General features: G+C 46.4%; 2 protein-coding genes across 5 annotated transcripts in view; one reads left to right on the top strand and one right to left on the bottom strand.

The window, feature by feature from the left end:
- The window catches only part of Vwa2 (von Willebrand factor A domain containing 2), a 36,742-nt gene extending 15,257 nt beyond the window's left edge, over positions 1-21,485 (top strand). The window contains exons 4-13 of the mRNA XM_008830226.3: positions 373-482; positions 7,495-7,689; positions 11,042-11,175; positions 11,740-11,872; positions 13,282-13,337; positions 15,474-15,581; positions 16,447-17,019; positions 19,301-19,852; positions 20,204-20,329; positions 21,097-21,485. Of these exons, the coding sequence (XP_008828448.1) occupies positions 373-482; positions 7,495-7,689; positions 11,042-11,175; positions 11,740-11,872; positions 13,282-13,337; positions 15,474-15,581; positions 16,447-17,019; positions 19,301-19,852; positions 20,204-20,329; positions 21,097-21,200 (2,091 nt within the window). The 3' untranslated portion in view covers positions 21,201-21,485. The remainder of the gene's footprint in view (positions 1-372; positions 483-7,494; positions 7,690-11,041; positions 11,176-11,739; positions 11,873-13,281; positions 13,338-15,473; positions 15,582-16,446; positions 17,020-19,300; positions 19,853-20,203; positions 20,330-21,096) is intronic.
- Afap1l2 (actin filament associated protein 1 like 2) overlaps positions 20,423-27,142 on the bottom strand; it is a 111,265-nt gene continuing 104,545 nt past the window's right edge. For 2 of the 4 annotated variants that reach the window (XM_008830224.3, XM_008830225.3), the window contains 3 exons: positions 26,188-26,381; positions 25,938-26,060; positions 23,872-24,969 (listed from right to left, as the gene is read on the bottom strand). In XM_008830224.3, the coding sequence (XP_008828446.1) occupies positions 24,943-24,969; positions 25,938-26,060; positions 26,188-26,381 (344 nt within the window). In that variant the 3' untranslated portion in view covers positions 23,872-24,942. Of the gene's footprint in view, positions 20,751-23,871; positions 25,026-25,937; positions 26,061-26,187; positions 26,382-27,142 lie in introns of those variants that run through there. The other 2 variants (XM_008830222.3, XM_008830223.3) reach the window with 2 other exon arrangements.

Below are 27,142 nucleotides of genomic sequence, written 5' to 3' on the forward strand. Positions count from 1 at the left end.
TCAGATGAGATGATACATGAGTTTGTGCAACAGCATCCAAGCCTGGAGGCCATTAGCAGATGTGAGCAGAACCCTCTAAAGCTGCTCACAGCTCTGCCGAGTAGCTGCCTTTGGGGGTGGGGGTGGGGTGGGGGTAATGGGCCAAGATGATTAACTGTCTTAGAGAGCATAGGCATATGTGACCATTTCCGTCTAGATTTTCCATCTGGTCTTTGGAACCATTTTTCAGGGAAGCTGGCCAAAGCTCCCGCATCAGATTTGTTAGGTGGCCGTGAGACAGGGTTGCTAGCCTTCCTCATCTAGTTTTTCCCCTGGAATGTTCATGATTTGACCCCGGTCTCTTGGGCTCCTGGGCTCTGTCTCCTCTTGCAGGTCAGAGTGGGAGCCTTGCAGTTCGGGTCCATGCCTCATCTGGAATTCCCCTTGGACTCCTTTTCAACCCGACAGGACGTGAAAGCAAAAATCAAGAGGATAGTTTTCAAGTATGTATAACCAGACACACTGACACCAAAGCCTTGAAGGGTCTGGCCCTACTTTACCCTCACTTCTAGGGCTGTGGGCTGCTTCCAGCACCCCAGCTGTGCATAGTAGGTACTGTGAGTTATCTTCTCAAGACCACCCTCATTACTGCATGATAATATCCAGGTGGGAATTTAAACAATAGTTGAAAATACATGTATAAGCTGCTATTATGTGTGCTTGACAGTTACCTGAAAGAGGTTATTGAAGATCCAGAGTGGGGTGAAATGTAGGAAGAACATGGGGTGTTGGTCCCAGCTGGCCACAGAAACCTCTCTGCTAGCCTCATTTTTTTTCCAGTCTAAAAAGAGTTAAGTTCTCTTTTGCTGCTGAGAGTGCTTTAAAATTGTGGATAGCTGTTAATGCACTCGTCTGTTTAGACACTGTATAAACGTGTATGTAGTGGGGCTATGACTGTACTCTCATAAGTCCACTGATGTGTGTTTTTGCTCATATGTATTTGTATATACATTTTGTGTATGGATGTTTTATGTATATTATATGTGTGTAATCTGTGTGTGAATGTGTTATACATGTACACACACATATTTATGTACATACATCATACAGTGTTTTTTATAAGTCCTCACAGAAGAATGACTTTGGCTTGTCCAACTCTGATCTCTAGTTCTGCTCTGGTCTCTGCTGCCCCGTGTGCCAGAGTCCAGTGAAGTCCTGAGGTCTCTTGTCCTAGCCAGTCATAACTGCCAACCAACTGCAAAGGTCCTGAACCCTGAGCGCCTTTCCCCAGTCACAGGTGTGTATCAATGCTCTCAAACACCTGAGGCTTTACACAGGCCATGGCAAGCAGGCACTTGGAGGTCCTGCAGCCGTTGGGTGCCTGGGGACCCATGATTATCTTAGATTGTTTATCCTAGCCCGGTCCTCTGCCCTGCATGCCCTGAACAGGATCAGAGCAAATAGCAAGCAATAGAACACAAAAGGAAGAAACCCACCCTTGTCCCTTCCCTAGGACTGTTATACTCTAACTCAGAGCCTTTGAAATATAATATCTACCACGAAATCCATACATTTAATGTATAGAATTCAGTGGTTCTGAGTATATTTTTACCAAGTTATTCAGCTACTGCCATAATATAAATTTTCATTTTCATTGTCTCCAAAAGAAACCTTTTAAATAGACCATTTTTTTCCAGGGAGGTTAGACAATGGCCAATAGCATGGAAACATGCTCACCATGGTTAGTAGGGAAGTACAAAGTAGACCCACAGTGAGATGTCCTTTCATACCTACTAGGAAGGCTCAAGTAGAAGGTAGATTATAACAAATGTTGACAAGGATGTAGAAAGAGTAAAACAACTCATAGAGTTGCTGGTAGCATTCTTCGAACTTATGGAGCCACCAGATGACCCAGCAATTCCACTTCAAGAAAACAAAAAGTATGCTGCCACAAAAATGTGTGCACTAGGGGTTGAAGAGATGCTCAGCAGTTAAGAGCACGGGCTGCTCTTGCAGAGGACCCAGGTTCTATTCACAGCCCCCACATGGCAGCTAAGAGCCATCAGTAACTCCAGTTCCAGGGGCTCTGATGCCCTCTTCTGGTCTCCATGGGCATTGCACACATGGATGCACTTACATACATTGTAGGCAAAACACACACATAAAATGAAAAAATAAAAGTTTAAAACCCACTTGGGTGGCTGATTCAAATGAGTGATCTGTAAAACTAAAGCAGTTGCAACGAATTGTTACAAAAAGACACACTGGAGATCGACTAGTATGTATTCCAATTCCCCCTTCTGTAGAGCAGGGTATTAGGCCCCACCCAGCCACCCTATTCCACCTCTTCCCACCCACCTCTTCTCCCTCTCTGACAATCAGCTGAGCCTCTTTCACCTGTACTGAGAGTACTGTTAGCAGGTAACGTACTTGCCACCAAGCCTGATAACCTGAATCTAATCCCAAGAAGCCACATGATGGAAGGACAGAATTGACCCCCTTCCACCTTGCAGGATGTCCTCTGACCTCTACCTGCACATTGTGGCATGTGTGTACTACTACATCCCAATAAGTAAATGTAAAAAATAAGTCCAGAAGAATTCTGGGAATAAATGATGGAGCTCCTTTATCTGAATAGGTTCAGCTCTTCTTTAGGGATGTGTTTACATAATACACATCCTTGCAACAAGGCAGGGAGGCTGCAGCTCAGTGTGGACCCCGGTGGTTGGGTCACTGAGGACACTACTGATGGCTGGTGTGCCTCAGAGTGGAGGAATGCTGAGCCAGTGGAAGTGGTGACCTCCCCGTTCTCTTCCCTTTTTTTTTCTGCAGCAAAGCTTTCAACACTGTCTGCTTACAGAAGCTCTACCTAAACCCAGTGCCCATTCATCTTTCCAGACCAAGGCGTACTTGTCAAAGTATGCTAAGAAACCACCCTGACTATCTTGTTGCTGATTTGCAAGAAGTTTTAAGATGTACCAGTCAAGCCTCCCAATATTCTGCTTCTGGTAATATAAAATCAGATAAAATCTAATTGGTAGCTGCTTCCTGGATTCCAGAGCTCCTGGCCAACTGGCGCACACAGGCTCACTGCATTAATCTCATAATAACCCAGGCCCAAGTCCTCTATGACTGAACCCTTTGCTTCCCTTGTAGCTCTTTCACCCAACCATTTTGCCTTAGCCTGAAACCATCTCCAGCCCTTTTAGCTTCTCTCAACCCACATTTAAACATAGCTCTTAGGATAGCTGGAATTATAATACATTTGTTCCTTTTAACATTTTTACTTAATATATAATTTGACCTGCACTTTACATAAAACTATATTTTCATGTTGCTCTTATGAATGGTTGTGTAATAATCTGAAGAATATGCCTCTCTGTATTTAATCATTTCTCATCCCTCCAAAAGGAAATATTTAGATTGAGCCTAGGATTTTTGTCTATCATTTTTTAAAAAGCTGTAAGGCTGGGGCTGTAGCTCAGTTTGTAGAGTGTTTGCCTATCATTCATGTGGCCCTGAGTTCAAGCCCCAGCACGGAAAGAAAAAAAAAAAAACAAGAAAAAACAATTTTAGCCAGGTGTGGTGGTGCATGCCTTTAATCCCAGCACTCTGGAAGCAGAGACAGGCAGAGCTCTGTGAGTTCAAGGCTAGCCTGGTCTACATAGTGAGTTCCAGGACAGCTGGGACTATAGGGAGACCCTGTCTTAAAAGAAACAAACAAAAAAAGAAACAACAACAAAAAGCTGTAATCAACTTCCTTCTGCTTACAGTGGGACTTACAGAGCATTTTTCAAAGTCTGTTCTGTGATTGTGAGACTTGGCTGCAAAGATCAGTTTCTTACAGTAGGCTGCTGGACAGTCTTGATAGCACGCTCATGAGGTCCAAGGAGGAGCTGAACTCCCACTTCATCCTTAGACCACACCATCCCTTTCCCCACTTTAGCATGGAAGGAAGTTGGACTCAGGCTAGGTCACTTTTCAAAAATTCACCTGGCCTAGCTTTCACATAAAAGGCATTTGAGCCCCTTAAACTCAGGTGTTCTTAATCACTTGATTAATCCTTAGGTTCTAGGCATGTATAGACTCTCCCTCTCCCAAAAGTCCCATGCCTAGTAGCAAACCTAACCCCCACTCAAGACAGTAGCCCATCTACGAACCCTCAACTTTCCATCTAATTTAGTGTGATGTTAGAGACTTCAGGGAAATCTCTGCATGTTAACCTCCAACCTCCTTGTGAGGAAACAGCCACTGAGCTCAGAACAGACTTGGAGTTAGAAATAGTCTGAGGAATCAGTGGTGGGGTTTCTTCTCATTCCCAGAGGTCAGATGTTCCCCTGTCCTTGGCAGGAAACCAGCAGAGGTGTTTACCTGGGAGAAGCCAGTGGGTACTGAGCCACTTGGAATGTAGATACCATCATACCCATGTTGTGGGTGACATGGGCCTTCATGTCTTTAAAATTTAACTTTTCTCTAACCACAAGCTAGTGAAAGAAGAGGCAGCCATAGACTTAGAAAATCTGGGTTGAGAGTTTCATACTCCTGTGCTTCGGCATGTAGTGAATTTTGAATTGAATGTGTTCTCCTCCCTGTTTTAAAAAACAAAGTCTGGATTGAACCCAAGGCTTCCCCTGAATGTGGTAAATGGAAAGGAACACTGTGTAGCTCTGAAGCAGTCAAAAGCAGGCCTGCCTGATAAGTGGATACAGGGTCATGGAGAACAAGTGCCTTTTCTTTTGGTCCTTGTATAGGAAGAGCAGCAGTCATAAGCCAGGAGGCAAAAGATGCCCTAGGATGAGAGAGCAAAGCCTGACTGAGAAATGCAGAGTCTAAGATCACTGCCAGGTGTCCATGGAGCTCACTGCCTGAGCAGGTGAAGGGTACTCCCTGGCTACTGGGCACCTGGGCTTTGTGGAGGAGTTTTATGACCATTTAGGCAGAATAGTATAGAACAAGTGTCAGACATCTTCAGTAAAAGCTCATATATTCAATAACTTTAATTATTTGTAGGTTCCATAGTCTTTGCATAAATAGTACAGAGATGACTTGGGATGGCTCTTTTCCAATGTTTGAAATGGGCAGCTGGAAAGGTTTGGTTCATAGGTTGTACTGTTGCTGACCCCTAGAGAGGAAAGAACAGTTTTAGAATTAGCTTGAATGGGATTACACTCCACTTCTGACCCTCCACTAGGTGGGTCAGAGGTGGGTGGCTTGGCTGAGTAGCCATATAGTTAAAGACGGGCTCTAGACGCAGAAAGCTCAGGATTCAAATCCTGTCCGTACCAGTGGAGCTGTTTAACCTTAGAAAAGACCTTTTTTCTGAACTTCCCAGAAAGCTGTAATGACAACAGGACAGTATGCTAAGCTCATGTGTGTGTGTCTGTATTTGCCGCTATGCTTCCTTGTATAAATAGGTTGAGCACAATGCCTGGCATGTGGTAAAAGCCCAGAAAATATCAGCAGTTATCACTGAGATTCTCAGAGCAGGGATCTCTCCTCCCTGTTTAATGAAAATAACACTTAAGCCTTTTCCCATAGTTAGTTGTAAGACTACATTTAGGGACTGGTATGTGAAGTCTGTGGTTGCCAGGGGAAGCTCAGTGAGCCCTTAAAGAAGATTCTGCAGACAGAGCTTTGCTAAACTAGCAGTCATGGGAATCTTCTTGGTTCTCTTTAGCATGTAACAGTGACAGCTGTAGATTCTAGGAGTTGTTAATTCCTGTTGCCATTTATTAACTTAGTGGAGCTCCTCAAGGAGAATTGTTCATGAAGAGCTTGTATAAGATAGAAAGCAAGAAAAGCTTTGGGATTCAATGGGATTCAATGACATTGTTGCACCCACAGGTAAGCCCATTGCCAGAGCAGAGCTCTATGTATTAGCTCCAGCACACTGCCTTTTATTTTTTTCTTTTCTATTTTCCCAGATTGTGTCAGGTACTTCCTTCCCTATGATGCCATTGGTGCATTCTGCCCTCTGACCCATCATGGATTCCCTTCTCAGAATTCCTGAGATGTACCTCCTTGCCCAAATACCTTTGTTAGCTGGCCTGGGAGTTCTTTGAGTGTGGTTCATGTTCTGCTTCCTGGTCTCATTTGTAGTCCACAGTAAATATTAGTGGTTGAGAAGAGCAAGTGGGTTTTAAATTGATGATGTTGCTGCTCTATATTGTAGGCTAAGTCCTTGTTTGAGGAGTTCTCCATTCTTATTGGCATTTATGAACTTAATGAAGCTTCACAAAGAGAATTGCCCTTTAAGAACTTGTATAAGATGAAAGTAGTAAAAATGAAGAATATTCTAGGTCTGGTCAATAAATCTTCCCAGGCTTAATGTCTGTACTCTTTCTCCATCCCTCTGCTAAATGCAGACTGGGAGAATTTGGGGAGCTTGAAATGAAAGGAGCCTGGCTTTTTAAGTAGCTGCTTGAAGGAAAGGTGCCTGGGCAGGGGACCTGTGTCAGGGCGAGTGAGCAAGAGAATGAGAGAGCACTCTGTACCCTTGCTTCCACGCTTCTAATTGGTTGGATGTTTATGCATTAGAAGAATGACGGCAGGGTCCTCTCACAGGACTGAGCTGAGGGCAGGCATTGTGTGTACTTACAGTTATAGAAAAATCTGACGATATGTGTGTGTGTGTGTGTGTGTGTGTGTGTGTGCGCGCGCGCGCCCCTCCCCCCATCAGTCAACATCACAGAATGGTTCTCCAACAAGGCTTTCTATAGGCCTGTGGTAAATCACTGTGGCAAGTCCATCTGCTTCCACAGTGGCTCGTGTTTGGAGATACTGTCATCAGCTAAAAGGTTTGGCCTCGGTAAGCCAACAATTTACCTCAAATCCATTGTAATGAGTTACCATTTTCTGCCCAGCCTGACACCCAAAGCTAGCCATCAGCCCGGGTAATCCTCCTCTTTGAAGAGTGTAGAAATGTGGCTCTGAGATTCTAAGCCCAGTGAACCGACCATACAGTGGGGCTAATGGGCATTGGACAATCTCCAAAACCTTGAAACAGAAAATGTTTAATTCTAGACCACTGTGACCTGGACTGGAGGTGGCTCAATGGTCTGCCTTCCAGTACTCAACCATGGTCCTGGACGTGACCCACAAAGGCTGAATCATGGAAATTCCTGTATATTATTCTTAGAAATTCTTACTGAACACACAATTTTCTCAAACTCATACTTCTGCTTTCCCAGCCCCGGAAGATGCTGAGCCATGTCAAGAAGGGAGTGGATGTTAGCCAATGAGATTGTCAACTCAGATTTATCTGTGGGACTTCAGGGATAAAATAAAAATACCTACATGTACAAAACATTAACACAGAGGTGCAGATGAACTCCCGATCCACAGAAAGGGTTAGCATTTATTCATCCTTGTGGTTTAGATGGAGAAAATGTCCCTTTGGGCCTCTGCTAGGCACCACAGCCATTCTCTAATATCAGAAGCCCATTACTTCTGGGCTCTCCTCCCAACTTTGTCTCACTGACTTTCTTCTTCCTTTTTTCCTCTTCCTGTCCTCAGAGGAGGACGCACAGAGACAGGTCTTGCTCTGAAACACCTTTTGCACAGAGGATTCCCTGGGGGCAGAAATGGTTCTGTACCCCAGTTCCTCATCATAGTCACTGACGGCAAGTCCCAGGGGTCTGTGGCACTGCCAGCCAAGCAGCTGAAGGAAAGGGACGTCACTGTGTTTGCCGTGGGGGTCCGGTTTCCCAGGTAAGTGCCCTGGTCACTCTGGGTCAGTTCTCAAGCAGTGGGCCCAGGGACAGTGACATGGCTGAAAGAGCCCTCAAGAACCTTCACAGCCACTGCACAACTGGGGAACTGGGAGAACTGCCTGGTCCTTACATGGTTCTGTCTTCCTTGCTCTGCTGGTTCTGGCTCCAATGCATAGAGCATCCCAACCTTTGGAAGTCTGAGTTTTAATGTTAGCTCTGATTTTATCTGAACATTTGGTTACAAGCACCCTGAGTCAACTCAAACTCATTGGACAAATAGAAATTGATGGAGTCCTCTCACTACCCCAGCTGGGTCAGCAGACCCTCTAGGTGGGCAGGAACTAGGGGCTCTAGTGCCATTCTGATCTCCCCATCCATCACCCATCTCTCATGCTCTCTTACCTGTGGGCCTCTCTTCCCAGCCAGGCTCCCTGGGGAAGCAGGAGCCAGGGCCATGGACAGCATGCTAGCCTACAACTTCCCAGCTCCATCCTGGATAAATATCCTGGAAAGATAGAGGAAACCCTCCCCAGCTTCTGCTAATTCAGTTCTGATTGGCCTGAGTCACATACTTCTGATGCTGATAAGGAGGGATGGGGTGTCTGTGACTCTCTGCCCCTCCCTAGCTATGCTTATTCAGGTACTGGGTAAACCTGCCTTCTGGAAGAGAGGGACATAGGCCCCCAAGACTCTCAACTGTAAAAATGGAAACGGCGCCCAGCCCTTGGGTCTCCAGTTGTTACAGTTATTAAGTGGGATGACTCTGGGCTGGGCACTGTGCTTAGACTTAGAAACTTCTTTATTTGACCAGCATATTATTATTTTCTCTAAATCAATTTAGGTTTCTTCCACTCGCTGGACACAAGCCTAGGTTCTTAGGATACAGAGACAACAATATAAATCCCTACCTCATGGAAAAAAAAAAACAACTAGATGATAAGCAAGCAAATGAATAACTATGATTTGTGCTAGAAACAGAATCAAAGGAGTGAGAGGCTACAAGGCTAAAGACAGATAGGGAGCCAAGAGGGGTAAAGGCTGCTTTGAGAGATCACTTTCTATGAAGAAACTTGAATGATGTGAACAGCAAGTATTTTAAGAAACAGGCAAAGTAGTCAGGCCATGACGAGAGCAAAGGCCTTGAGGCAGCAGCTTGATGTGTTAAACATGCAGTAAAACAACCCACAAGAAGCTGGGGCCCACTGTATAAGCTATAGAATCACAAGAAATGAGTAGGTGAGGGGCTGGAGAGATGGCTCAGTGGTTAATAGCACTGGCTTCTCTTGCAGAAGACCTGGGTTCTATTCCCAGCACCCACATGGCAGCTCACAACCGTAACTCCAGTTCCAGGGGAACTAGACACACTCTTCTCACCTCCAAGGGCATTGCACAGCATGGGTGCACTTATATACATGCAGACAATACTTTCATACACATAAAAAATTAATAAATATATTTTAAGAGAAATGAGTAGGTGAGATGGGAAGAGTTGGGGTACAAAGACTGCTGAAGGGGGCTAGGGAGGTGGTTCTGTGGGTAAGAGTGCTTCCTGCACACATGTGAGGCCCTAAATTTGGATTTCAAGCATCTTATATAAAAAACCAGGCATGACTCTGTGTACCTGTCACCACAAAGCTATGGAGGGGCAGAGACAGGAGGGTTGCCCAGGCTTGCTAGTCATCAGCCTATCTCCAGACCAGCAAGCTTCAGGTCCAGTGGGAGATCCTGCTTCAAGGGATAACATGGAGAGTGCTAGAGTGGGCAACTGATAGCCTCCTCTGGCCTCCTTCCACACACCAAACATATACATGTACATGTGCATGCATACATGGAAACAAAAATAACTCTTCTGGATATTGGTGAGGATTTTGGAGTTTTTTTGTGAAGATTTTAGGGTCCAGAGCAGAAAAATATCCTTAGGCAATCACACTGGCTGGGGGACTAGGCAAGAGGTTTAGAAACAGCTCACACTAGAGACAGTCATGTTCAAAGCAACGAGCAGCTGGGTCCTGCCGAGGCACGGAAGCATGGTTGGACTTGGGATGTGTTGTAAGGGTAGAGCAATGGCTGCTGAGTCAGATGTGGGTTGGAAGGAAAGGAGGATTTGGGCCTCAGCCCCAGAGTGGATGGTGGTGCTGTTCATTAACATGGGAGAGAAGACGGGGAAGTATCAGTCTGGCATTCTGCACTCTGAGATTTGACAGCATGCTGACTCTGTCTCTGACCCCTTTTCCTACTTACTCTTTGCTGATGGTTTTCCACCCTGACTTGTACCTGAATTTGCTGAACAGCTTTTGAGAAAGCCTTTTGCTGGGTCAGAACAGTGGGGGATGGAACGGGCAGGCCACGTCTGAGACGCCCCTTTCTGTGTGCCAGCTGTTTGACTGGTAGGACTAGGTGCTGGGAGAAAAGCCTAGTTAATGTGAATTCAGGCAAGAATGGAGAGTTTGGCACTAGTGAAGTCTGGAGTACAATGAAGTTCTTGCCCTGTTACCTGACCTTGGTCTGTTTGGCTGAATTTTCAGTGGCAGGATTTTCATTCTCCCCACTTCATTGACTGCCCCATCTGTCTTTTTTAATGTTTAACATCCATCCATCCATCCATCCATTGTAGGGAAGTGGAGAGGGCATATGTGCCGCAGTACATGTTGTGGTAGTCAGAGGACACCTCTTAGGAGTCGATTCTTTCCTTCCACCATGTGGATTGAACTCAGGTCATCAGGCTTGGCAAAAGTGCCTTCACCCACTGAGCTAGCTCATTGGCCCTTCAAAAAAATTTTTTTTAGTATTTATTTGCCTCCTCTTTTTACAAAGAAATTTCTCAGTGTTAGCTTACTTCTTCATAACCCAGGATTATCCCATGCATCATTTAGCCCCGGGCACTGGCAGTGATGCTATCTGGGCTTGGAGGGTGCTGCCGCATTCCTTGCACAGCCTCGTGTTGCTGACCTTGAGGCTCTCCTGTCCACTGTGTATCATATTCCAGTCTTTTTCTGTCACTAGCTGTCTTTGTTTGCCCTTTGCTTGCTCTCATTCCCAACAACTTTCTTTCATTTGCTTTCTGGTTGTTTTTCTTATCGGCCATGGATTTTAGACAAGCAGACAGTTGAATCTCTTAGGACTGTGTCTTGAACATGAACTGGTAGGTCTAAGGTGAAGCTCCTATCTGAGGGAGTTTATGCATTTTAGCACATGATGACCTGTAGCTGGGCTTCCTTGAGGACTTCCTGGATGGATGAGGTTGCTGCAAGGCTGCCTTGGGGTCAGTGGGATGATATTGTAGTCCAGGGGAGAGGTAGGCAGGAGGAGAGGGGGCATGGTACCGTGAGATGTTGGAACTTCTCACCCAGGTGGGAGGAGCTACTCGAGCTGGCCAGTGAGCCAAAGGAGCAACATGTGCTGTTGGCTGAGCAAGTGGAGGATGCTACCAACGGCCTCCTCAGCACGCTCAGCAGCTCAGCGCTCTGCACCACTGCTGATCCAGGTAGGACTATCCAGCCTGGGAGAGAATGGCCTTGAACCTAAAGAACTGGGCTGTGGCCTGAGCAGGGTTCCTGTGGCAAGAGCCTCCCGGGAAGGGGTAGCAAGAGAAACAGGTAACTTCTGTCCAGGGCTCTCTGTTCTGTCTCCCTATGACCCACCCTCTGGGTTTCCTAGCTAGAGTTCTAAGCTTGTATCTGTTGGGGAAGAGGAGCCTGAGGATTGGGGTCAAATCTAGGTCCTGTCCCTTCCTGAGGAGGAAGACCAAACCCTTGCCTCCTTTCTTTGGCTGCATGGAGGAGCGCAGGGAGACTGAGCTTGGGGCACCTGCCAGGGTCCACCCCAGAGCTAAAGTGACACTTATTACATAGAAAGTTCCTGTGTGCATACTCTGTGAAAACTATGTGCGGCCCTGGGCAGGGATGTTGACATTATCTGCTTACCTCAGTGTTCTTCCCTGAGAGAGGCTGTGGGTTCCAGGGCTAGGGGTGGCGTAGAACCCCACAGCAGCTGCTCTAGGGAGCAGTGGCCTGAGGCATCTGCTATCTTATGGAGTCTTCTGACACAGACTGCAGAGTGGAAGCTCACCCCTGTGAGCGAAAGACGCTGGAGACCATTAGGGAGCTGGCTGGCAATGCCCTGTGCTGGAGGGGATCAAGGCAGGCTGATGCCGTGATGGCTTTGCGCTGTCCCTTCTACAGGTATGTTACATGATCTGATGGCAGAGACATGGCAGGGCCTGGGTAGGGTTCCTTCCCCCAGTGCCGAGTGCTCTAGAGCTGCAGGGAGATCGGCATTCTGGGTTGAGTGCTAAATAGGGCTATAGAACATGTGACAGAAATGGGAGGAGACCTGGGAGGGGGGCAGGGCCAGGGCTCTGGGAGAACAGGGCAGACACAGCTACTTAGTAAGTCTGTCAGTTTCCTGAACACTTAGCCTGGGCTACCCCAGATGGCTGCAGGTGGGGTTGCATTGGGAATAGATGTCAAGGAAGGCCTGACAAGGGAAGTAGCATCTGTGTCCAGACAGCAGAGAGGTCAGGACAATCCACATGAAGGTCTCTGAGGACAGCCAAAGTCACCATTGGCAGTATCTGCTCCAACAGGGCCTAAGAGATTGATGCCCCTGGCTTCAGAGCCTTCTGGGCAGGGATTTGTGTCTTTATGAGGCTACCAGGAGTAGACCCAGGAGGGAAGAGTGTTCTCTGATGGACCAACAGCCTGGTAAATTTGTCATTTCAGAAATTCCTTGAGATCTCCCTTGACATAATTTCTCTCTGGTTTTACCACAGAAAAGTCCTAGCCCAGGGGCATCTCCATCACCCTGCCTCTGGGCAGGCAACCTGAGAACTTTCTGAGGAGTCTTGTTTTAGAGAGCTTTTTGGCCAAGGCCCCAGAGCCTCCTTAGGTTGAGGCCTTGTTGGGCTGCTGGCTGCCAAGAGGGGGCTTTCTGCCCAGCAGTTGAGCAAGTCCTTCTGCTGTAGCAGGGCCCATCACCCCAGAGACTCAGGGTCGGGGAGGAAGTCATGGCAGTGGCATGAATTTGGAGTCAAGATGGTCAGTGTTTGGATCCCAATCCCATGTTCCGTTGGGAGCATTCCCCACCTGCAATATAGAGGGCTTCATCTCTCCAGATAGCTGTGGAGTCTAGGTACCAGTGGGGATACCTGGGACATGTGGCTGTTATCACAGAATGCTAGGGTTCAGTCATAAGGTCTGATGGCTTTCAAATCCTCTTGAGCTTTTGGAACTTTTGAGGACACTGGTCCAGACTGGATAGAAGCAGCACATTTGGGGTGAAGGAACAGGGCCAGACCACTATAGGTGGCCTGGAACCCTGGCCACTCAACCTTCTTCCTCACCATCAGAACCCTAAGAAAAGATGTTCTTACAGCTTAATATTGTGTGCACACATCTCTGTGACACCTAACTTAGAGCTTACTTTTTTTTTTTTTCTTGTCTCTGGATAGTTTGAAACATTCCCTACTCTGTATGCAAATAAAAGTTAGGACAGAATCAAGAAGGAAAATACGGTGTTTCTTGTCCCACTGGGGACAAGCTTTGAGTGGTAATCTTTGATCTCTCTACCTCTCTGTTTCCTTGAATTGTAGCTGGAAGAGAGTGTTCCTAAGCCACCCTGCCACCTGCTACAGGACCACCTGCCCAGGTATGATCTGCCTCTTGGATTCACTGATTCTCTCTGAGCTCTGGATCTAGGCTATTTTGTAAGGGGGCACTGACATTCCTAGGCAGAGGTGGGTAGTGTTGGGATGAGTTCCAGGGCAAAGGAATAGGACATCTATCGGCTGAGACATATGTTTCCGTGTACTCACCATCCATCTGCTTGATGGTATATTTTCACTGAGAATGGAATTGGAATTACCCCCCTTAGCCAGTGTTCCTTGTATTTGTTAGAGGCAGAGATTGGCACACTTTGGCCAGATATCTGAGTGGTTTCCTCCTGTATCAATTGGAGTCATGTTTGCAAGAGGTCTACAGTGTTCTCACCCTCTATATGATAGACGGCATCATTCTTGATGTCCTAGTGAAGAGTCATTAGCCCAAGGAAATGCTTCATCACTATAGAGTCCCAATTACTACCACTGGCTCATCATTTACCATGGCCCCCAGTGTACCCTCATTGCTCTTTACCCAGAGTTCCAGTGCCACTCACTGTCCTGCAAGCTAAAATTGCCCCCCCCCAAGTGTTGATGCCTGGCCTTGTGTGGGTTTGCTACTCCTGGTGAGGTAAGGAGCACAGCCAGCAGTTTTCAGGCAGGCAGAGACGGTTCCTACCCTGGGTCATGTGATCTCCTTGGTACCTCCTTTCAAAGGTGAAGTTCCAACATCTCTGGCCTCAGATGCATAAGGGAAACTGACAATGGGATTTTAGCGGCGCTGGGATAAGAGTTTGAGGACTTATGGTTTGGGACCAGAGTGATCCAAGTTTGAGTCCCTGCTCTGCCCTGACCAGACATTCAGCCTTCAACATAGGACTTTTGTTCATCCAACTGAAGCTTCCTCCTCTATAAAATAGAGATTGGATGGGGGTTGGGGGTGTCTCCATGTCTTAGGCTGGTTTTGAGGATGAAATGAGGCCTTGCATGGGTAAGGGTTAGCAGAGGACCTAGCCCATTGAAAATGCTCAATTAAAGCCTCTGTGGCTCAGTTCATGAACCCTCAGGAGTTCCTGTGATGTTCCAGCTTACCAAGACAACAGACCACTGAAGGTACCCAGAATTTGCCTCAGCAACTTCTCCCTTTAAAATGTCTATGCTTTAATTAGTGATGTAACAACTAAATAATAATGTTTTGAAGCAGAAAGAAAAAAAGAAATTGCCAGACTCAATGGTGCCCACACTCAGCCATTCTTTGCCCTGTGAATTCACTAATCCATGAAGACCTGCAAATTCTCTCTGACCCTGGGAGGGAGGTCATGGGGTCTTAACTACATTTTGTAATAACTGCTAAGGGTGCAGAGCTCAAATAGTGAGTGGTCATAGGGTATCATCAGACACTTTAGAGTGGCCTGGCTTTGACATAGGCTGTGGTTTCCTGTGTCATGTATCAGTCTTGAGTAAGTATCACTCACAGTCTGTACTTTGCATTCAAAAGCAAATTCTTTATTACCTCCTGAGAGCACTGGCTTTACATCAGAACTTCCCATGGGTTAGTTTATTTCATGCCCACAATAACACCATGGGAAAAGTGTAGGGACCAGCTCTCTGCTCAGATGAGGACAGGGAAGCCTGCAGAGGTGAATTAAGGTGCCTGCACGGTACAAAAGGTCACATTCATCTCTGAGCTGCCTGACTCTAGGATGCCAAAGCTTGTCATTCTCCTGTACTAGGACATAGAAGTCCTTAGACAACCATAGGTTCCTAAAAATGGAAGGGCTTCTTCGCTCCCTCACCCCCAGAATTCTGAGTCTTAAGATACCCACACCCATGCTGTCATCTTGATGCTACTGGGAGCTTCATCCACAGTAGGCTCGGATGTAGCACAAATTTGTCACTAGGCCCTTCTTCTGTAGCCCTGGGTAATGATGGCCACTGACGTGGTATCACAATAGGAACCCAGTTTCATGGATGCCCAGTTTCATGGATGTAATTGACACAGGGCCATCCAAGGCCTTCTGACTGCATCCAGGCTCTCTTTTAGGTACTTTGTTCTTTCTCTGTTGCTGGAGTTTGGCTGCTCTGCTAGTGAACAGTGGGGACAGAAAGCAGGAACCACCCTTCAAGCCAACCCTCTTCACCCCTGTGCCTGTGTGCTTGGCTCTGAATAGGTATCTTTCTAATAGGCCCCTGTGACTCTCAGCCCTGCCAGAATGGAGGCACATGTGTTCCCGAAGGAGTGGACAAATACCATTGCCTCTGCCCGCTGGCCTTCGGAGGGGAGGTCAACTGTGGTACGTATGCATGCAACTGAGTAGAGCTTGGCATGCCCTTCTTGCCTCTCTCTACTACTGCTGGCTAGAAACCAACTCTTAGGTTTTAAAGCCACCTAGTTTTCTCACAGCCCACTGATCTAATAACTTATGTATTGTAGCCTCTAGTGCTACAATAAATAATAAATAATCCAGATGGTGGAGCTCTGGCAGGGTCCTGGTTCCTGGCTTATCACCTGTTGAATAGCCACTGCGTAGTGTTGGAGTATCTCTGTGGCCATGTTTCTCCTCTGTTCCTCAAGGAGCCCTTTTGGTTTTAAAGCTCTGCAATCCAGATTATATTATATAAGCCTCAGTTCATAGGGTGGTAAGGAATTTTAAATAAGATTACTTAAAATGCTTAGCATAGTACCCAACACATACTGAGGGCTTGTTATGTCATAATTTTTACAACTGTTCTGTTGACTTCATTGGTATCCATATGGAAAAAGTAAATCTTATATCTCCAACCCAACTCAAAATCAGTCCATGTTTATAACTCTACATGTAGAAGGCAAAACAGGGAGGCTTCTAGAAGAAAACATAGGCAAAGATATCTCAGGAATCCAAAGCACTAAGCACAATAGGAAATAAAAGTTATAGAATAGATACATTTTGCTTTATAAAATATGGTTGAATGGAGACCCTTCACCAGAGGCAGGAGGAAGTGCTCTACTTCTGTCTCTAACTCTGTGGTGAGCGGGGTCACTTACTCCCCAGGGCCTCAGTTTCTCAGCCCCATCTTCTACCTGGGAGGTTTCTTGTGCTTGGCATCTTGTGGCAGCGTCTCAAGGGAGGCTGCATACTGCAGTGGTCCCAGATGACAGTGTCACTGTGATTCCAACAGCACCAAAGTTGAGCCTGGAATGCAGAATCGATGTCCTCTTCCTGCTGGACAGCTCTGCGGGCACCACTCTGGAGGGTTTCCTGAGGACCAAGGCCTTTGTGAAACGCTTTGTACAGGCTGTGCTGAGTGAGGACTCTCGGGCCCGTGTCGGGGTGGCCAGTTACAGCAGAGAGCTGGTGGTGGCTGTGCCTGTTGGGGAGTACCAAGACGTGCCAGATCTGGTCAGGATCCTGGACAACATTCCTTTCAGTGGTGGTCTGACCCTGACAGGTAGTGCCTTGCGACAGGTGGCAGAGCATGGCTTTGGCAGTGCTACCAGGACAGGACAGGACCGGCCTCGCAGAGTGGTGGTCCTGATCACTGAGTCGCACTCCCAGGATGAGGTGGCTGGGCCGGCACGTCATGCAAGGGCCCGGGAGCTGTTCCTTCTGGGTGTGGGCAGCGAGGCTGTGCAGGCAGAACTGGAGGAGATCACAGGCAACCCAAAGCATGTGATGGTCTACACAGACCCTCAGGACCTGTTCAACCAAATCTTGGAGCTGCAGAGGAGGCTGTGTAGTTGGTCACGGCCAGGTAAGTTTGCATAGCCTAGCCTAAGGCTGACCCCATCAGCTAGTCCTTCTTTCTTCTGGGTACCATGAATCATCATTCTCTCTAGTGTCTATGTTGGAAGCTAGAACCACAGTCACATGACCAGCAGCTTCTCAGTTTACTTGTCAAGAAAATGGGACTGAGAATAGTATTCTTTAGGGGCTTTTTGTGAGGACTAGATAAGGCAAACCATATGTACATTTAGCATGTACCAAGCACCCTGCCAATTTTAGGTGTTGCTGTTAACTATGCTTAATCATTGCTATTAGTGTTAAGGAGTTCTGACTCTACCAAGATTGCTGCAGAGCAGGAGTTTGCCACTCTCTTTGATGGAAATATATAAAAAGAAATGTATTCCTAGAACACATACATGTACACACATGTAGGCACCTACACACTCAAACACACTGAAGCAAACATTTTATAAAACGAAGCTTATCCTGTCAATCTGGCATGTGTTCTAACATTTTTCTAACATTTTTTTTCTGTTCTGTTTTATTCTGTTGTTCTCAGATCCTCAGCCTGTGTCACTGTCTCAGAGGCAAGAGGTTTCATTTCTGTAATTGGGGTATGGGGAGAAATGGGGGACAAGGCTAGGCATGCCCAGACCCATCCTGTCCCTCTAGCCCAGTCTCCTATGGCAAACTGATACTGCTTTTGTTTTGTTTTTAAGAATAGTTGTAGATGTACAGAAAAAAATGTGTCAGTTGCAGAGGGTGCCCACATTCCTCTTGTTAATGCCTTCTGTTCGTATGGTTCATTGTTACAGTTAACCAAGAGTGATCAGTTATTACTTATGGTAATAACTTTTATTAATTATTAACAAATTATTATAGTCCACCTTTGGTCAGGACATTTTACCTAATGTCCTTTTCCTGTTCCATAACCAGCTATGACCCCTCACAGGACAGTTAATGGGCCTGTCTCCTTAGGATTCTCCTTGTGGTTGTCACAGTTCTCTGTTTCCCTTGTTCCTGGTGTGGTTTTCAAAAGCCAATAAATGAGGCTACCAGACCTTCTGGCTCCATATTAAAGCCTTCCCAGCTGGCTCCCTGTGTACTTGAAGGAAACCCAAACCTCTTGCACTGGCTTCTGAGAGCTCAGTTTTGGGTTTCTGAGCCTTCTCTGCAGCTTCTGCACACTGGTAGGTGGAAGAAGCCTTCTCCCTGCTTGGAAGGAACCCCATCTGCCAGCTTCAGCTTCCTCCCCTTCCTTCTAATAGATGCGTCACCTCCCCAGGGGTCCCTTCCCAGCCACTTCTTACTGCCCCCAGTTGGTCTCTCCTCCTTTCCTGCTTTTTCCCTGTTCTTGTTTGCTTTCATATTGCTGTGATGAAAACACTGACCAAAAACAAGTTGGGGAGGAAAGGGTTTATTTGGCTTACAGCACAGTTCATCAAGAGAAGCCAGGGCAGGAACCTGGAGCACAGACCATGGAAGAATGCTGCTTAATATAATGCAGGACAACCTGCCCAGGGGTGGCACCATCCATGGGGAGCTGGGGCCTCCCACATCACTCAACAGTTAACAAAATGCCCCACAGACATAGCCACAGGCCAGTCCAATGGAGGCAATTCCCCAATTGAGGCTTCCTCTAATCAGCTGCCAGGGTGACAACTAAAGCTGTCCAGCACCCCCCTCCATATTGCTCAGTTTGTATTCATGTTCATGTTCATTTCCTGTCTGTATCTCATGCCATGCCCATGGAGGGCAGGCATCAGCCTATTCAGTGCATGTGATTTAATTAGTGTCCTGTGTACCGTGGGTGGCACATGGCAGAGTGGGACAAATGAAAGTACAGGTGCTGCCACGAAGGCCCCAAAACTCAATAGATTCCTTATTTTAGAAGCTGCTTTCACAGTTCAGGGGAAGTGGCCTGAGCAATCAGGTGGCTTGACTTGGTCATCTTGTGGCCTCCATGTTGAGGTCCAAGGTCACCATTTCTGAGCTAGCAAGAAGGGCAAGTAGCTTCCACTTGCACAAAGTAGAATTTGCATAATTTCAAATTTGGAAATGACATCCCATCATGTGGAGCCTTCCACATGGCCAACAACCAGTATTTAGGGAGACTGGGAAATGTCCAGGTGGCCATGCCCATTCCTGCTTATATTCCAAGGGAGGGATGCTCTGTGGTTACTAGGAAGGGGGTGGATAACTGCATGGACAGGCGGCACACTGGCAGACCTGGGCTCCACCCAGCCCAGAGCAGTCCCCACTGTACTAGCCAGGTCCAGTCGAGAGACCTGTTTTGCTTGATTCTGCAGGATGCCAGGTACAGTCACTGGACCTAGTCTTCCTTTTGGATGCCTCAGCCTCAGTGGGACCAGAGAATTTTGCTCAGATGCAGAGCTTTGTGAGGAGCTGCACCCTCCAGTTTGACGTGAACCCTGACGTGACACAGGTGGGCCTGGTGGTGTATGGCAGCCAGGTGCAGACAGCTTTCGGGCTGGAGACCCATCCCACCCGTGCTGCTGTGCTCCGGGCTATGAGCCAGGCCCCTTACCTAGGGGGCGTGGGCTCTGCTGGCACAGCCTTGCTGCACATCGATGACAAGGTGATGACTATCCAGAAGGGTGCCCGCCCTGGTGTCCCCAAGGCTGTGGTGATGCTCACAGGTGGGAGTGGGGCAGAGGATGCAGCTGTCCCTGCCCAGAAGCTGAGAAGCAATGGCATCTCCGTCTTGGTTGTGAGCGTGGGGGCTGTCCTCAGGGAGGCAGTGCGGAGGCTTGCTGGTCCCCGGGACTCCCTGATACATGTGGCAGCTTACACCGACCTGAGGTACCACCAGGATGTGCTCATCCAGTGGCTATGTGGAGGTAAGTGGGAGAATCCACACTCTTTGGGGCCATCCTGAGACAGGACATCTGTCTGAGCTTTCACATGTGGCATTATGGGGACAGCAACTCCTGAGTCCTCACTTGCCGTGTGCCAGCTTATGTGCTAATACACAATCCCATGAAGTCCCCAGGGAGACTTAACTATCCCCATTTAACATTTACGGGGCTAAGAATTCAGTCTCATCAACCATATCTAAGCTGTTGCTTCAGGACCATGGGAGATCCTACGGCACTTCAGCAGGCTCTTTTTGCCTGAACTGGGCATGCTTAAAGTAGGGGGTCTTTGGGTCTAACCCAGGCTGGGCCTACTGGGTACATTCTCCATCCCAGAAGCCAAGCGGCCAGTCAACCTCTGCAAACCCAACCCGTGCATGAATGAAGGCACCTGTGTCCTGCAAAATGGAAGTTACCACTGCGAGTGCTGGGGTGGCTGGGAGGGCCCCCACTGCGAGAACCGTGAGTGGGCTCCTGTATTCATGCATGAATGGGGGTGGGCTCTTTAGTCCTGCTAAATGTTACAAACAGAAGGCAGGTTGTCATTTGTCATTCAATCATCTATTCATCCCCGCCCATGAAATATTTGAAACAGTGCCTGTGTATTTCAGGCATTGTTTCGGAGATAAAAATTTGTCTAGCGGTAGATGAAACTGCAAAAACCTGCCCTTGTGGCGCTTCCATTCTAGTGTGAATAGGACAGTAGACGAGGCTAAGTGTACTGGAAATAACCAGTTAGGAGCACGGGGGATCCAGGGTTCAGGTGATGTTGGGGGATATGGGACCACAGACACATGTGGGTGGGTTGACGCAGTGTGACAGCTGGTGACCATTTGAATATCTCCACTTGTTGGTAATGTGGGAACAGTTTGTCAGCTGGGACCTGGGGAGGAAATACTAGAGGTTTGAGAGAGAAGTAGTTATAAGGAAATGGGAGGGGGTGTAACAGATTGGGGACAGCACTACCTGTGGCTCCTTTTCCTGAGCTCAAAGTTAAGTCAGGCAGAAATCAAGACATCTCAGTCAGAGCTGGGGGTTTTAGCCCTTGGCACAGCTTGGCTTCCAGTGGCCAGGGAGTAGGTGTAAAGAGCAGTCAGATGGGGGTCTGTGAGCTGGCACCTTCTGCTTGAGGGATTGGGTTGGGGAGTAACAAGGACATGAAAGAACGATAATGGCTGCTGAGTGGCTGAGGACTCAAACACACACTCAAAGATTACTTCCTTTCCCAGGGGTTTTGAGAGGAGATGCCCTCAAGGCACACAGCTTCCACCAAGAGCCTGAAGGACAGCAACCAACCCCTTCCCAGCAAGCATCTGGGCATCTCAGAATCTGAAAGGAAGCTGACCTTGGCATAGCATATTTCCTGGAACATCTGCTTCCAGCTCTGTGCAGAGCCTTCCTGCCCACAAACCTCTACCACCGAGGAGGATATTGCAGCTGCTGCTGCCTCAGACAGTAGTAGCAGCTGGAATCACTCATGAATGGTGATGTTGAAAACTCCTAATGTGTCAGTATTTAACTTCCTGTACCTGGTTCTAACTTGTTGAGGTAAGCTGTCTGCCACTTCTGAGGATAAGCAAGAGGTCAGGGAGACATCAGGGAATTGTTGGAGGGTCACTTTGTCCATCACAAATGCTGGACAGAATGTTGCTGAGACAGTAATATCCAGCAAGAAGGCATCGCTAGAGCATCTGATAGTGATGTTAACAGAAAAAGGTGTGCTTCTCCATCTCCCAGAAGATAGCTCATATGTGTTTAGTTTGAAAAAGGACTTACTTACATGCCATTTGTGACTGCTGGTGATCAGATCTGTGTGCAGGGTTATATTGCAAGTTGACCAATTAACCAGCTGGGTTGTCTATGGGGGAGGGGCTTATTGTGCAAACAGCCCAGATCTGGAGGGGCTATGTGTGATTTGGTCTGGGTGCTGGGCAACAGACCTCAGAGGGGCTTCCTTTTCAAAGAATTGACTTAGGAGGGGTTAGTGGTAGTGAGTTTGTTGGAAACTTCCTTTATCCTCCTTTTTGTGGGGCCAGCGAGTAGACAGTTTCCCAACTCAGTAAAGGGAATGAACAAGGATGTTTGCTGTTTAAGACAGACGTTGAACTGTTTTGTCTTGATTTAATTTTGCTGCTTAGTTTTTAAAGGTATATTTGAGAAGATGTTGGTTATTTCTTCAACCAGGAGTATTTGTACCTGTGTGGCAAAGAGGACTCTCTGGAATTTTTTTGGCACACTAGGTGGCCCAGCTCTCAGTATTTCGGAACCGATTCTTTCCCCTGGTTTTGTTGCTTGGAGCTGGGTTTTCAGTAGAAGTTATTGTAGCACTCTCACAAAACTCTTGTCGTAGTTTGTCTTTTTAATGTACATATTTTAATATGGTGTTATATATTCAAAAGTGTGAATCTGCTTTGTTTGAAACACCACTTAGCTTTAAGAAATTTGGAATTGCAGGTACTAGAAAAGTGCTTGAAGAAATACCACTGTGGTAATTTTAGGTAATTAAAAACAAAACTGATGTCCTAGACATTGAACCAAGATGGCGGCTTGTGTTCAATACACGTCTTCACTTAATGTAATTTCCTGTTATGACACTGCCTTCCTACAAGGCAACCTCAGGAGAGGATCACATGCTCCTCATGATCAGTACTGTCTCAGAAATAAGAACTGTCTTTAAAATACTTTGACATGTAGGCGCTCTGTCTTGGCCAGGGCTATTCGGATGCCACATGAAAATTACCTGAACTCAAACCACAAACTGTCTGGGCTTCTTTTCCAAAGGCCTGTGGTTGTTATTCCTTAGGGTCCTGGCCCTTGAAACTTGCCTTTTTCTAGTACAGTTGCCATTAAGTCAATCTTTTTCAGAACCCCGAAGGTAGCAGAACAAATTTCTGCCTTCTTGCCTAACTAGCTAAAGTCTTTCAAAATAAACTCCTAGCTTTAATCAATCCTATTAGATATATTGTCCTTATAAAAAGTTAAAAGATTATAGATAATTCATAAATTTCATTTTGCTTTCTCTGAATGATCCAGTCACCCTGCCGAACATTCCAGCTCTAACAAAAGATGATTATCCTGTAGTGCTGTTGTGGGGTTGAATACCACTACTTTTTTCCTTCATTTTGCATTGTGTTGGTGCTCCAGAACACTCTTTTTAGAAGTAGTGATAATACCAGTATCCATATGTCGTATCCATAAGTCCTAAGCTAAAGGGACTTTTCCACCTTTACAGTTGTTAGAATTTGACACTTTTCTGTGGATCACTGGTTGAGATGCTCCTTCCTTTAGTTGGTTGAGAGGTTTGTTTTTTTTTAATGACTAAGAATTTCAGTATGCTTTCTCCACTTCCTTCCAAATGTGTTTTTCACATTTAGTCCACTAATGTGACCAGTTGTATATCTCAATATTTTCAATCACTGAACTTTTTTTGGGGGGATGGGGGGGTCTTTTTGAGACAGTGTCTCCCTGTGGCCCCAGCTGGCCTGGAACTCCCTATATAGACCAGGCTGATCTTGATCTCACAGAGATCACCTGTGATCACCTCAACTCACTGCTGCACTGCAGTTATATATTCGTGTCTGTGCATAAGGCTTCCTTGTCAAGTCCATTTCATACTGCCTTCGGTTGTTGGTTTTTTAAAATCATGTTCACATGCTCAAGGAGTCGGATTTTGGTTTTGTCAAATTATTTTATATAAATACATTTATGCTCTGAATTTCCTTAATCATTGCTTAGGCAACCTTCCACATATTGCTATGTTTCTTTTCCTCAAGAATTACTTAGGAGTCTGTTTAACCTGCAGGAGCTTGATTTTCAATTGTCTACATATAATCAGTCTCTGCAGATGTTTCCTGTGTATTTGGTTCCTTGTTAATTATACTATTAGAATCCTTAAAGCCACTTGCTAGGATCCCACATATGGCTCACTCTTCCAGCTTTCAGTGTATAAATAATCAAGACATTTGCCCCTTGTCATTCCATGAAACACAAGGAAAACTCAAAAATACAATGAATGTTTTATTAAAAAAAAAATCTAACTCACAACATGGTAAAGTCACCAAGTGTTTATGACACAGGAAATAAATGCCCTGGGATTAGAAAGACAATAAACGTAAAAAAAAGACCTTTTGCTTTCAGGAACCAGTGTTAGAGAACTCTGATTCAGAATGCCCAGAAATGGGACAAGGGTGACAGATGAAATGTTTCAACCTGTGTTAATGCCGTCACAGAGACAGGCCACATACTGGACAGCACTGCCAATTTGAAGAAAGAGGAAGGCTGCCCAAATTCACCATTGTTTTTCTTACAAGGGGACCAGAAATGAAAACAGATCTTTAAAATAAAAATGACAAGATTATATTAAATAACTCTTCCTTTAAAAGAGGCCTACCCATAGGACTGAATTTGTAAACATGGGGATTATATATTTTCCTGTATGATACAACATTGCTTAATTTTTTAAAAAAATTTTTTTTCAGTTACCTTGAACTGAACAAAAGTCCTTAACCGGCTCAGTGCCTTATCTTGGTCATAAATATTTGCCTCTGCTGCTCTTTTTTAAAGTTTGTGCCACTGGTGCTCAATGCTGTTTAAAATCAAAGACCAAGTCGGGCTCATTAATGTGGAAGAGAACAAACTTGGAGGCAAGGATGGTTTAACCCTCAACATCGCCAAGCATAGGATAAGAGATGAGGGGCTAAAGTGGAGGTGTTCTCAGGCACCAAAGTCACATGGCCATTTTTCACTACTTAAAAATCTTGATAAAATGATGGACTGATGGATGAAATTTAAAAATAGAACAAGAAAAGAAACACAGAACACTCCTAAGTACAATGTCTCATTACAGCCAATAGACTCGGGTCTCCAAGGAAGCCTCTGATGCTGCTGCTGTAGCCTCCCTTTGGCTTGTTTTCCTCCACTGACCAAAGCTCTCCACTCACAGCACTTTATTCCTTGCTTTTTCTTCCAAACAGACTCACCCCTTCCTCAGAGGTGCTGTTTTAATGAAGACTTTACCAAAGCAGGATTGTCACCAAGGTCCACATTGACATTAAGAGTCTTTAGATGATTGTCTCCTAACTTGCTCCTTTCTTCTCCCATTCCTATGGTACCAAACACAAGTGTACACCCCCAAAAGAAAGTTATCCTCTGTATCAACCTTTATATGCATAGAAAGGGGTAAAAAAAAAAAACCACTCAAAATGTAGTTACACAAAGAGGTATCCAATATGTTTCAAATTTTGTATGTTCAGCCCTGTGTGGAGCACCCATGAAGAAATGTTGAGGCGGAGGTTCAGCAAAGTGCTGGGAGTGATTGGTGATGCCTGCCACTGCAATGAGGGGGCAGAGTTAATGCAACAAAATGGATTTAATAGTTCACCATTGGTGGCGGTGCCTCCAACCATCTCCAGCAAGTACTCAGTACAGGAACAAGGAGCAGGGTTTGTCAAAGCCAAGACAACTTTAGGCATACAAATAAGTTAAGGATGAATAACGCTTTTCATTGAGCCTTCAGGGACAAACCTCGTCATAGGATCCATTCCTGGTGTTTGCTTTGCTGAGCCTTTAGCCACTGTCTGGGTGATTTTGTTTCCTTATTTTTAATGGCTCCACAGTTAACAGCACTTGCTGCTCTTCCAAAGGACCTGGGTTTGGTTCCCAGCACCCACAACTGCCTGCCTACTCGTGGTGTACATACACTTGGGCACACACATAAAAAATCATTTTTTTTAAAAAAGAAATCATTTGGAATCACTGACTTTGTGGACTGAAGACATTTCAGTCACAATCTGCCCCTTGGAACCACTGCTGAGTGGTGGGGAGGTTATGGACAGACGTGTCCACAGCTTTGGAAAGAACACTTGTATCAAGTATATGCGCCTTTTAGTTAATCGGTGACAAAGGCTGTGTCAAAGGCTTAGGAAAGCCAGATCCACAGTTGCGTTCTGCTGACAGCACACCTCACTCAGAGCTAGTGCCAAAAGCCACAAAGTGCCATCTGCAGCCAAAGAGGGGCCCACCATTGCAGCAATTCCACAGACCCTGAGGGAGGCTGGGAGTGACTGCTTACCTTGGCTTTCTGGAGGACAGTGCCTTTGCCTGTGACCATGACTGAAAGAGGCCTGTTCTTGAGCACAGATGCAGAGTTGACTGGGGTACAGTCTGGAGTGGGGGTAGGTGTGGCAGCTTTGGGCTGTGGTTAAGAAGGAAAGCAAGGGCTGGGTCAAGAGGAGGGAGGTATGATCCACCTCTCCCAGCCTGTGTTTAGAAGGTCCCATACACAGCTCAAAGGAGCTGTGGTACCTGGACCCGGCACTCACACGGGGGCTCATGTTGTCCAGGTGGGTGGTATCTACGGTGGTGCCCAGTGTCACAGGCCCAGCCTCAGCCTTTTTCAGGTTGTCCTTCACCTCCATGATGTTAAGCTCAAGGTCCACACGCTTGCTCTCTTCGATCCGGCATTCTTCATCCACTTCCTTCAACTTCTGCTCCAGGCTGGCCAGGACTCCCTTGTCTGGAGAGAGAACAAAGCTGGTTGCAGAGGACAGTATTTCAGCCAAGGGAGCCATGCTGGGTGGAGTCAGCAGTTACATACCCCTCTGCTGGACAATGAATCTAGAGCCTAAGGTCCCTTCTGGTAGGTTCTGAGACACTCATTTATACTGACATCACTGCTGTCACAGTGCCCTTAAAGCCTGAGAGCAACTTTACCCATGGCCCTTAGAGGATGGCTGGGATATTCTGACTTGTCCCATACTGTTCCCTCCATACCCTGGTGCTTGGTGAGACATACCTTCAGTGTGTCAGTGAGGTCTGCAGAGGACTTTTAAAATAGACTACTGGGAGATAGTAGAACTCTCAAAGGTGGAGCCTCGTTGGAGGAAGTGTGTTGTTAGGGCTGTGCCTAACACCTTTTAGGGTGTATCTTGACCCTGGCCCCTTCCTGACATGAACAGCTATGCTCTAACACTAAGAAACATGAGTCAAGCAACCAGGGACTGAAGCCTTTCTCAATTATAAGTTACTTATTTCAAATTTATGTCACGGCATTGAAAAACTAACTTACACAATATCCAAGAATGCCAAACCCTCAAAACCAGGACACCTATTTATAGAAACAGACAGGTCAGTAGTTCTCTACAGGTAAGAGTTGGAGAGAAACGGGGAGTGACTGTGTACAGAGGCAGGTTTTCTTGGGGGTTCAAGAATGGGTTACAGTGATGGCTGATAACTCTGTGTGTGTGTGTGTGTGTGTGTGTGTGTGTGTGTGTGTGT

The sequence above is a fragment of the Nannospalax galili genome, unplaced genomic scaffold (genome assembly GCF_000622305.1).
Source record: "Nannospalax galili isolate Female #2095 unplaced genomic scaffold, S.galili_v1.0 scaffold974, whole genome shotgun sequence".
In the NCBI taxonomy this organism is placed as follows: Eukaryota; Metazoa; Chordata; class Mammalia; order Rodentia; family Spalacidae; genus Nannospalax; species Nannospalax galili.